General features: G+C 41.3%; 1 protein-coding gene across 1 annotated transcript in view; it reads left to right on the forward strand.

The window, feature by feature from the left end:
* The window catches only part of LOC122544283, a 37,882-nt gene extending 31,785 nt beyond the window's left edge, over nucleotides 1-6,097 (forward strand). The window contains exon 10 of the mRNA XM_043683360.1: nucleotides 820-6,097. Within this exon, the coding sequence (XP_043539295.1) occupies nucleotides 820-930 (111 nt within the window). The 3' untranslated portion in view covers nucleotides 931-6,097. The remainder of the gene's footprint in view (nucleotides 1-819) is intronic.
* Nucleotides 6,098-12,600: the final 6,503 nt, after the last annotated feature.

The raw sequence follows: 12,600 nt of genomic DNA on the forward strand, positions 1-12,600 counted from the left end.
CATCTTGTCTCAGTCAAATCCCTCGAACTCAGCACCGCATTCCTAACCTGCAATCTTCTTCCTGACCTCTCCGCCCCCACCCCCACTCCGGCCTACCACCCTCACCTTGACCTCCTTCCACTATCGCATTTCCAACGCCCCTCCCCCAAGTCCCTCCTCCCTAACTTTTATCTTAGCCTGCTGGACACACTTTCCTCATTCCTGAAGAAGGGCTTATGCCCGAAACGTCGATTCTCCTGCTCCTTGGATGCTGCCTGACCTGCTGCGCTTTTCCAGCAACACATTTTCAGCACAGTTACAGCATTTAAAAGGCATATGGATAGGTACATGAATAGGAAGAGTTTAGAGGGATATGGGGCAAGTGCTGGCAAATGAAAGAAGCAAGAAGTGAACTTAGTCAGTTTTCTACATTGGCCATGTAGAAAACTGACTAAGTTCATTTCTTGCCTCTTTCATTCCATTTTGGTTTGAGGCTGGATCCACCAGGCTAGCTCATGAAACTCTTTATACAATGAACTGATGTTAAACTCAGACCATCAGGAGAGCCAAGGTTTTTTTGGAGCGGAAATGAGCAGAATGCTTATTCTTATGTGGAAGAGCATTCACTATAGGTTGTCACTAAGGTAGTCACCTCATTACTACTGGAACTGGTTGAGGTGAATAGAAGGGAACAAAGGATTACAATGGTCAATTTAAATGAGGGTAAATGGGAGGAGCTTTCAATGAGGTTGGGACTAGTTGGTGCCAAAGAGAACATAATCAAAGTATTTAAAAACCTAAATGTGCAGCTTTGCTAAAGTTATGTATGTGTTGTTTCAGTTCTGTAAGTGTCTGGCTCTGGGACAACCGTTCAGCTTCACCCAGCAGGACATGCCCAAGCTCCGGCGCCAGATCTATAAGGAACTTTGCAACTGCAAGCTGATTGTGTGAAGAGCTTGCTCCCAGAAGTTGGTCGACACAAGCCTAACATTGGGTGACTGACCAGACAAACGCACCCTTTTGTGAACAATACGAAGACGGCACAAGTTAAGAAGGCTTGATTCAACAATTCTGGTCTTCAAATGTGTTGAAACATGAAATTTTTTTTCCCCTTTTTTAAACAAGCAAACTTTTTTTTTCTATGCCATATTTTTTCAATTATTTAAGTGTTGTTCAAATTTGAAATTCTGGTTACCTATGTTGTATTATTAAACCAGGATCACAGCACTAAACGGCTGCAATGGATTTATGTGAAGGCATTTGGGTATTTAGCATCTTTAAAGCAGTCTATTAGCTGGCCTGTGAACTAGGGGAGGAAGTGATTATGCAGGATCGGTGACTCTCCATGTGGACTGTCAGGTTTTAGTTCCAAGGCTTGTCACTTGGGATTATTTTCTATGAGCTCTCAGTCAGCAGCTTACACAAAGTGGCTTGGTGCAGAGATGTCTCCCATTTTTGGGATTGTTAGGAGACCGAGCATGGTGCTGTCTGTTTTCTATGGCTACACTGACATTATTGCCCCCACATAGTCATGGAGAGGTTGTGGCCTACTGCTGTGGGGTAGGGTTAGGAGGGGAGTAAGCCGTCTTCGATACCTGTGAAGCTTTTGAGTAAAACAAAAGGTTGCATCTATTGAAATTCAGTCAAATTAACTTGAAAGTGATGGTTAGTCACTGTCCAAATCCACCAAATCCTCTTAAAGACGTTGTTTGGTGTTTTGTTCTGTTTGGTGTCTTTTTTCAGTTTGTATGTTTTAAAAAAAAGCTGGGACTTAATATTGTGACCAAAATGTGGATTTGTAAGGCTTTTGGGTTTGCTTTTGAATGAAGAAGGAAAATGCAGTAGCCTGACACGATAAACCTCATGTACCTCACTAACTGCGTGTGGTAGCAATGTGCAACAGTGTGATGCCCCAACACCCATAATAAAAATCTGATTGGTTACATCATAACTCTCGCCAAGCATCCTTCTAAGTGTCCATACAGTTCAGTTTTAACATGTTAGTATTGTGTTTCTGTATGAAGAATATAGGGTGTTTAGTTGTGTTGGGGTTAGGGAGTTGATGGAATATCAGTTTTACTTGAAATCTTCGTTATCAAATGAATTCAGCATGATAAGCATTAAATGATTACCTTTTGCCTGTTCCCCATCTCACGCTACTTAGTATGGGTTTAAAAAATAAAATATTGGATAGCTTTTCATCTTTTATTTAAAGTTCCTGGTGTGAATTCAAAATGATGGTAGCATTTTGGCTGTGATTGCACTTGTTCATGTTTGCAGTCTATGGTAATGTCTGACCGATAGCTCCATCCCAGATTTAATTAATGAAATATGTTTTGTGGTGTCTTCTTTGCCAATCTGAACGCCAGTTCCTTGAACAGTTTGGGCATTGCTATCACCTCCTATTGTCACCCCCAAAGGCAGAGGTACAGAGCAACACTGCTCACTTTACCTTTTCATCCCCCGGGTTCAAGTTCAAACACACAGACCAAGAAAATGAAGGATTCTTCTGTCTGCTGCCTGCATAGCACTTCTGTAAAGCAAAGCAGAGAGACGTGAGCATGGGTGCTTACTTTTGAATGAACAACCTCACTCAATCCAGAAATGGAAATGTCAGTAGGGATTGCTGTACCATGATAAAATTGAAGGGACTTCTCTTGGGACAGGGTTGAGGGAGCTTTGTTTGGTATAAGTCCATGCTGTATCTAACTTGTGAGTTCTTGATAATAGCTGCCAGTGGGAAAGTATTCCATCTCTCAGTACTGGAAAGCTCAATCATTGAAATTTAAACTGGTAGAAAGGCAGTGTCAGCTATTCTTGGAAAGTGTTCAGTACGTGTATTTAACATGCTGTGGTGTTTTGTGCATTTGCTGTTCAATCTGGCTGCTTCATGAAGGGAATGAGGGGTTTTAAAAGGCACGGAGTTAATCTTGAAACCCTATTATATCTAGAGATGGAAAGATGAAGGCTCAGTGAGATAATTCAAAGGCCTAAGATTTTATTTTGGGCTAATTCTGTGCCAAAACTGATACTGATTTTACACCCCGTGTACTCTTCCAGTGACTATTTATTAATAAGCTCAGTTTTTGATTAGAGATATTAGTCAGATTCTATTGCCTAATTTTAGGGACTTTGGGAGATACGCCTCCTGCATTTTGAAACTCAATCATTCTGTGACCTGAATCTTCATAACACAAGTATTTCCTGAACTCCTCCAACGACATGGAACATAGTTCAGATGTGAATGTGGCAATCTTGTAGCTGAGTAGAAGAAAGCAACAGTTGGATGGTTGCAAACTTTTAGTCTGGTCTTTCATATGTTTTGTTAAGGGAGCAGGAATTTTCTTGGAGTTAAGGTTTTATATTCTGGGAGTAAACACTAGTGTTGACATTGTGGGGGGGGGGGGGGAGCTGGTGGTGGTGCTGAAATCTAGTCCGTCACAGTTGAATTATTTCAGGTTAATTGCCTCCATCTGAAGTAGTGAGCAATTGGTTTTAGACCTGGTGAAATGTAATGTATGAAACTGATTTCTGTCAGTCTTCCTCCCCATCCCTCTGCAGTTGTATAATACTCTGTCATTTCACTAAAAAGTGTGGTGATTCTCATATTGTTAAAATATAGAACCTTCATAGGAAAATCCATAAAATGAAAGAGTCAAATCTCTTGCTCGATTATTGGGGGGAGGGGGAGTGATTATTGATGGTTTGCATGCTTCCTCCTGCTCTTTCTCCAGCCCTCTCAAAATCTGGTCACATTTGCAAACATAACATTTGAAGCTGTGTCCTGGAGATTCGGTCTGAAACCTAAATACCTTATTGTGGAACTTACTTTGTCAGAATCAGTGGAATTGCTACTCACAAGTGAGTTGTTTTTTTTCAGTTTGTGTGTCAGTTGAATCTGCTACTAGTTGTTATGTGATAACTTTGTTGTGGAACAAGCAAACATGGAAACTATTTAAGGTGACAGAGATTTCCAGCACTTACTCTTGTAAGCAGAGATTTGGCTCACATTAAACCTGATTTGTCAGATAGTTTTTTCACAAGTAGTGTAACTTGTACCTGATTTACATCTGTAGCATTGCGTGCTTTAGTGAATTCAGCTCTGTAATGTTCACATCCATACAAAATGGTGTTGGGAGTGATGTTTTTGAAATATACAGTCAAGGAAGCTACTGTTTTGTCTTTGCCCTTTGAATCTGGAAGAGTGAGAACCATATATACTATTGTGTTAATTTGTCAAATCTCTGTCTAAATAAACATCAAAAACATTGTAAGGGGTGTCGATAGGTCTGAGCAGAGAGCTAAGCCTTCAGTTATTTGCATGAAGCCACTTACATGACTTTGCAGCTGATGTGGCCTTTGAAGATGGAGGTTACAAAAACATATTTTCACATCTGAGGTTTTGTGACTGTTGTGCAATCACAGTTACATACTGTTCTGTTAGATTTGTAACGACCGGTGATATTGTGCTCCTGTTGATTAGACACTTGCCTGGTGGTTTGAGAATACTGTGCATATATGCTGTACTTGGTCAGTGAATGTTAAATGTTTGAAAGTGCAAGTAGGAGCAGCTGCTTTCTCAACTTCAGAGAAACTCTGGAGTGAGTTTCCAAAGTGCCTAGAAGATCCATTGGAGCCAGCCACACACACACACTCAACTCATTATGCTTTAATAAAACAGAAAATGTTTGTAAATGTTCAGCAGCATTAATGGAGAGAGGAAAACAGAGTGAACATTTCAAGTCAGTAACCTTTGGATTAACTTGGTCTCTGTCTCCACAGATGTCTGACCACCTGAGTATTTCCAGCCACCTCTGTTTGATTTCAGCCTTCCACATCTGCAGAACTTTACTTTTGGATTGGGGTCACACTTTGTCAAGCTCTCAAAGGTGTCTTGGTCTCTTTGGCTTTACAGTCAGGATGTAATCATGGCCTGGATTATTGTGCCATTATTAATTGTATGCTGATCCTGGAATTGAATGACTCCACTGAGGAGAAAGAGGAAGGCTACAAGTTGAAAGGTGTTCATCTGGAGAAAGGCGACCATGGAAACTGTTTCTGACATGGTGTTCAAGGTGCCTTCGGTGCTTTAAATCCTGTTCACTAAAAAATGCCCTTTAACTGAAGGAATTGAATCTCCGAACAAAAAAGACTTTGGATTTCAAATAGTGATTTTGTGTTCCATGTGTTTGAGATTCTTTTTCACAAGTATTTTCAGGATGACATTCCAAGCTTAATCTCTCAACACTATAACCCTATGACCTTGCTCATTTTCTCATATGGGGTTGGGGAAGAGAGGTTTGCTAGAGTGAAGAAACTGATGCAGCCAACTGGCACTTTGGAGCCATTGCTTTAGGGACTCAGTAAAACAGGAGCTAGAGGCAAGGAGGAGAATTTTCTTGTCCTACGTTGCTTATCCAATCAACCCTTCTCTCCCCACAAAAAGAAGTCTCGTCTTTGCTCATCCTGATAATCTGATTGCAGCTGGCTTTAATTAGACCAAGATGGATGGATCCAGTGGTAGTGGAAATTTTGCCTTGGGAATGTTTCTAAAGCCAAAAATGTCCACGTGGGCCTAACAGCCAGTGTTCAGTTATATCCCAGCTTGGTATTAGTTACTTGACATATTCAGATACAAAACTAGAAGCTAGCTCATAGGGTATCGAAAATGAGATGGAGAGGAGTCATTTGATATTCTAATAATTGTGGGGAATTTGGGGGTTCTGCTCCTGACATCCTCTATCTGTCTTGGACTCAACAGCATCACTTCACACCCAATCAAAACCATCCTCTATTCCCAAGAAATCTGCGGCCCTTTCTTAGGCTGCAGCTCCCCATCTGCACATCAGTGTCAGTGTGAGAGATTCTCAGTTACATTTCATGGTGTTTGAGTACTGATAGGGATATGTACTAATTGTGGGAGATGGTGGGATGGGATGGGTTCATCTTCTACACGGGTTCTCTTACATTTGAGTATATCTGATATAATGCAGACATGAAGGTTTATTGTTGTTTAAATCTCCTGCTGCCAATGTTCTTCATGTATATCACTGTTGGATTGAATTGGATTTCCTATCCCTTGTATTGACACAATAAAGATTTGAGTCTTGAGCATATAGCAAATGTGAAATGTGGTTTCTGTTGAGATCTAGTACCAGTGTCAGAGTATGATGAGAGGGGTATCTTTGCTGATGGACAAACACAGTTTCTCCTACATCCCAAAAAGTCTAGTGGTGCTCCCAAGCTGTATATGCTGAACCATTTTGTCCTCTAGTCCCCCTCTCTGAGACAGACTCTCATAGGAATGCAAGTCATTGGCAATCTTCAAAGACCATTTCTATTCTTGTATTTGGGTAGGCTCTTTGGCAGTGATATTCCTCATAACTACTAAAAGAGAGGTTGCATTGGCTACAGTTATTTTCCTTGTTTGGGGGGGGGGAAACGAGGAAAGAAGAGTCTGAGATGCACAAATATTAGGGGCATAGATAAAATTTTCCCCTTAGTAGAGGGTTCAATTTCCAAGCAGCATGGATTTAAAGTATGGAGCAGGAGGTTTAGAGAAGACTTAAGGAAAAATGTTTCAACCCAAAGGTGGTGGATACTGAGAACTCCCTGCCTGAAAGAGTGGTGGTAGAAACGTACAGGCTAGGAGCAGGAGTAGGCCCTTCAATATGATCATGGCTGATAGGGTAAATCAGTATCCTATTCCCACTTTTTCCCCTGTACTAAAAGGAAGTCTTTAGCCTAAGAATGAGATCTAATTCCATCTTAAATGTTCAGATTGCATACAGTTCTGGTCACCACACTACCAAAAGGAAATGGATGTTTTGGAGAGGATCCAGAAAATGTTTACCAGGACATTGCCTGGTATCAGGGATTTTAGCGATGAAGAAAGGTTGGATAGAATGGGTTTGTTTTCACTGAAATGCAGGAGGTCGAGGGTGACCTGATTAGAAGTTTAAAAGATTGTGAATTGTATGGATAGAGTGGGAAGTACGAGGCTTTTTCCCAGGGTGGAGGGGTCAGTTACTAGGGGGCACAGGTTCAAGGTGTGGGGTGGGGGTATGCTTAGTGCGAGGCAGGTTTTTCCCACACAGGATGGGGAGTGTCTGGTATGCACTGCCAGAGGTGCTGGAAGCAGACAGAATAGCAGCATTCAAGAAGCACCTGGACAAGGACATGAATAGGAAGGGAATAGAGGGAACCGGATCCTGTAAGTGAAGACACATTTTGCCCTTCCATTCAAAAACTGTCAGCGCAGGCTTGGAGGGCCAAACAGCCTGTTCCTGTGCTGCATTGGTCTTTACTCTTATTCAATGTTTTGGCCTCTAACGCTTTCTGTGGTAGAGAATTCCACAGATTGACCAATCTGAGTGAAGAAATGTCTCCTAATCTCAGTCCTAAATGCCCTTCCCTGTATCCTTCAACTGTGACCCCTGGTTCTAGATTCCCCAGTCACTGGGAACATCCTTCCTGTCTTTACCCTGTCAAGACCCGTTTGAATTATATTGTTTAACAGACCTTGCTGTCTGAAAATTGGCTGCCATGCTTCCGATGTTATAACTTGGCTGCATTTAAAATTGTGTTAAAATGTGCACCTTGGGTAGTGCAATGTGTTGTTTTTCTTACAATTTTCTGGCCTACTGGAAGTATGGTCTCTAAACTGGATTAGATGGGCATTTTACACTTTCGTTTTGCAGTGAGGGGAAGAAAATTGTTCTGAAATCACCCATAAATGTATTTTTGTCTCTTCCTGCTGAGTTACCTGGTTCCATTAGCTTAGCTCCTTTTAAAATTAAATTCTGTTCTGGCAAGGCATACCATCATGAATCATCAGAATTAACCTATGTTTAATGACTCACAGATTACTGTGTCAAAGCCTGAACATTCTGCTGCAAGCATTTTCAATTTAAAGAGTCTAAAAGGCTTAACTTTGTTCCTCCCTACCTTTAAAGGTGGTCGTTCCTATAGTTCTCCTGATACTGCTTTTAACAGTTAGACTCTAGGCCAACTATTTTTTTGCTGCTCCATCAATGACCTTCCCTCCATCATTATAGTCAGAAGTGGGTCTTTTCTGCTGCTGATTCTGTACCATTTGCAATTCCTCAAATACTAAACAAGTCCATGTGGAAATGCCGCAAGACTTGGACAAATTCAGGTTTGGTCTGACAATCGATAACTAACATTATAAATGTTATGTTGCAAATCATCATTGAATTCTCCATTATCAACATGGTGGAGTTTACTATTGAATAGAAATTGAACTGAGCCAGTAATATACAGTAAATACTGTGGCCAAGAGGTCAAGTCACAGGCTAGGAATCCTGTAGCAAGTAACTCACCTCTTGTTTTCCCCCGTTGCCTGTGCACCATATACAAACACAAGTCAAGTGTATAACGGAATACTAGACTCATAGAATCCCTACAATGTGGTAGCAAGTCATACGACGCATTGCACCAACCTTCCAAAAAGCATCCACCTACCCCATCCCTGTAATCCTGCATTTCCCATGGCTAACCCACCTAGTCTGCTCATCTTTGTACGTTTTGGGACAATTTAGCATGACCTGCACATCTTCCCCCTCAGACCTGTGAGAGGAAACCCACCCACATGTGGGGGAAATGTGCAAATTCCTAATACACTAGCCAGAGGGTGGAATCGAATCTGGATCCCTGATGCTGAGAGGCAGCAGTGCTAACCACTGAGCTACCGTGCCGCCCTAAATACTCTACATTTGTCTGGTTGGGTGAAGCACCAACAATGCTCAGGAAACTCCAAATCAGGTTGGTTGGCATCCCATTCACCACCTTCAAAATCCACTCCTTCCATCACCAATGTCCAGTGACTGCAGTGTGTACCTTGTACAAGATATGCCTCAGTAAGTCACTAAGGCTTTTCTGACAGCAGGTACATGGGAACACCACAACTTGCAAGTCCCTCTTCGTGACTTTTAAAGATTTTGGCTGTTCCTTCACTGTCATTAGGTCAAAATCCTGAAACTTCCTTCCTAAAAACAGTGTGAGTGTCATTATACCACAGGGACTGTGGTGATACAAGGCAGCAGCTTGCTGCCATTTTCATTGGGGATTAAAATGCTGACCTACTCAATGATGTTCACATGCTGTAAACTATTTTAAAAAAAATGTTAATATGGAATGGACTTTGATTCAAAGGCTTGGTTTCTCTGAACCTACTGATGGATGCTACAGTGAGGGGTCACTGCTTTTTGTTTACAGAAGGACAGAGACACTTCACTGAGTTCAAATAGCTTTAGGAAAAACAATTTGGCAAAGGTTGAGGGTGAACGGCGTACCATACAAGAAACCAGTAATCAGTGACCATCCGGATTGATCAATCATTCAAGCGCATCAGTTGATTGTTCTTATTATACCTTGGGAATCAACAGAGCCAATCTGCCCCAGAGGCTTGGTTCAGTTGCAATTTTTTTATCACTTGGAATGTTTGTTCCCCTTGCCTTGATGTCGGATCATCCAGTAATCATTAGTTAGTTAGGCTTAGCAGTAGATGCAGAACAAGTAGAACCCAGTAACAGTCTCAAAATAAAGGACAGGCCGTTTGGGAATAAGGTGAGAAATTGACCAGAGGGTGATGAGTATTTGGAATTCTCTACCCGAGAGAACTGTGGAGGTTCAGTCCTCAAGTATATCCAAGACAGTGATCAATTGATTTTCAGTTATTAAAGCTGTCAAGGAATAGAAAAGAGTGCAGGAAAATGATGTTGAGGTAAATCAGCTACGAGCTAGAATGAAGAAGCAGTGTTAAGGGGCTGAATGGCCTCTTCCTGCTCCTAAACAGTGCAAATGCAAGCACTTGCTATGTAGACAGGAATGGAACAGGCAGCAGCATCACGCTATGAAGATATGAGTACATTACCAGCATCTCCCTAACTGTATGGTTTCAAGATACAGATTAAAGTGTTTAACAACAGGTTTTTCTCCTCCCTGACTAATGTACATCAAACTCTGGTGACAAAGAATGGTTCACAAACCATGCTTCAAGCCATTATCATCTCCATTTCCCTCATCAGTGCGAGAAGAAGCAAGTACCTTTTAGATGGTGAGAGGGTTTATGCAGCACACTTTGTAATGTGCCAGCATGGTCTTGACATTTCAGATGTTTAATACTTGGCTCATTTCAACCATTATTTTGTGAGGCTAAATGTTCTCTCAGACTCCTGGGACAAGGGCTTGCTGAAAGCTATCTTGTCATTGTTTTCCATATTCCACCATCCATTTGGATCTTAAAAGATTGAAAACCACACGTGTGATCACTGGCTATCCACTGATTCGTGCACTGCTTCAGCTAAAAGATCAACTCTCCTCAGCTCAAAGTACCTTTATAGCACCTCTTGATTAAAGATCAAATCACATTCCTTCCCTTTGCAGTTATTTCAATGTTCAATAATTAAACAACTATCATACAAGGCAATCTTAGCCAGGTTGAATGACATCGGATAACAAGGAGTGGACAGATAATTGAATAGAATCTATAGCCCAAAAAAAAGGATATTTTTATCCACCTGGCGTTTTCCTACCTCTAGCGTACTTCCTTCAATCTACTCTACTCCATTCACTGTTCATAATGTGGTCTCCTCAACATTAGCAAGACCCAAAGGCAGACTGGGTGACCACTTTGCAGAAAGTCTCCACTCAACCTGCAAGCATAACTGCAACTTTCTGGCTGCTTGCTATTTCAATATCCCGTCTTACTCTTATCTCTCCTAGGTCTACAGCAGTGTGCCAGTGAAGTCTGGTTCAAGCTGGAGGAACAGTACCTCATTTATCATTTAGGCACTTACATTTTGGATTCAATGTTGAGTTCAAGAATGTCAGACCATGAGCTCTGCCCACCATTTTGATTAATTCAGCCATGTTTTTTTTTGCATGATTTTGCACTCAGAACAGCTGATGAATATTCTGCTATTAACTCCTAATCTTCCTCTCCCTGTAAAATGGTTGAACGGTAGGGTTCGGGGCCTAGCTTTGCTGCTCCTCTCCCTTGTAAAACTGCTGTCTTTTGTGTACAGCTGTCAATGTTTTTTGTAAACTGTTTTGTAATTTGTTTAATAAAAAAAAAATTAACTCCTAATCTAGATCTAATTTGCTTCTCTACAACCATTTTTTTCTCCATGAACTACCATTTTGTTTCACTTGATGCTCCCCATCTTTCTCTACAACATAAAATCCACATTTCTGCTTTCCTTCAGTATCAGACTTGAAACCTCAACTGTTTCTCTATCAACAAATGCTGCTCGACACTTTGTTTCTATTTTAGCAAGATACTTGATTGTCAAGGGAGTCAATGGTTAACAAGAGACCAGTAGTAAAGTGGGTTGAGGCCACATTCACATTAACCATGTTCTTATCAAATCACAGAGCTGACTTGAGAAGCTGAATGACTCTTGCTTCTAAGAACATAAGAACTAGGACCATTCAGCCCCTCGAGCCAGCTCCACCATTCAATACGATCATGGCTGATCTCATCTCTGCCTCAACTCCATTTTCTATAACCCTTCAACCTGTTACTAATTAAAAACTCTGCCTCTCTCCTCAAATTTACTCAGTGTTGTGGCATCCATTGCACTTTAACATTAACAACTCTGAGAAAAGTAAGTTCTCTTCATCTCAGTTTTAAGGTAAGTGGTAGCAGATTTAAAACAATGACCTCTCATCTTAGACTGCCCTATGAGGAAACATCCTTTCCATGTATACTCTGTCAATCCCTTTTAGAATCTTATACACTTCTAGTTGATCACCTCTCATTCTTCTGAACCCTCAGCAAATTAGACCTCAACTACTCAAAATCTCTTCATAACACAAACCCCTCATATCTGGGAATCAATCCAGTGAACCTCCTCTGAATTGTCTCCAATACATTACACCCCTCCTTAAGGGCTGGCCCAAAGTTAAACAAAGTACTCCAGGTCCAGTCTCAGTAATGCCTTTTACAGTTGCAGCAACAATTACTTACTTATTTATCCTTTAGCAGTAGATGCCAAAATTCCATTCACCTACCTTTTTAATGCTGTACCTGCTGATTAGTTTTCTGTGATTTCATGCTCAAGGAAACCCAGAGCATGAAGCACTCTGACACTTCTCTCCATTTAGATAATAAGTTGCCTTTCTGTTCTTCTGACCAAAACCGATAACCTCTAGCTTTTCATGTTAAACTCCATTTGCCAAATTTTAGCTAATTCTAATTTTCACCGTTAAAAATAACCCAGCACCAGGTTATAGTCCAACAGGTTTAATTGGAAGCACACTAGCTTTCGGAGCGACGCTCCTTCATCAGGTGATTGTCAGAGCGACGCTCCAAAAGCTAGTGTGCTTCCAATTAAACCTGTTGGACTATAACCTGGTGTTGTGTGATTTTTAACTTTGTACACCCCAGTCCAACACCGGCATCTCCAAATCATGTCTAATTTTCACAGTTGTAGACACACCACAGATGACCTGAGTGACAAACTCTGGCTGAGAATAAGGGACACTGTGTGCTATCAGAAATGCTGGTGTAAACTTGAACCGCGTGTCAGTGCTAGCTACGGTCTTGAACAGGGTGTAGGGGTGCTGACCAGGACAAAACATGTCTCCAATTGGCCT

Source organism: Chiloscyllium plagiosum, chromosome 48 (assembly GCF_004010195.1).
Source record: "Chiloscyllium plagiosum isolate BGI_BamShark_2017 chromosome 48, ASM401019v2, whole genome shotgun sequence".
NCBI lineage: Eukaryota > Metazoa > Chordata > Chondrichthyes > Orectolobiformes > Hemiscylliidae > Chiloscyllium > Chiloscyllium plagiosum.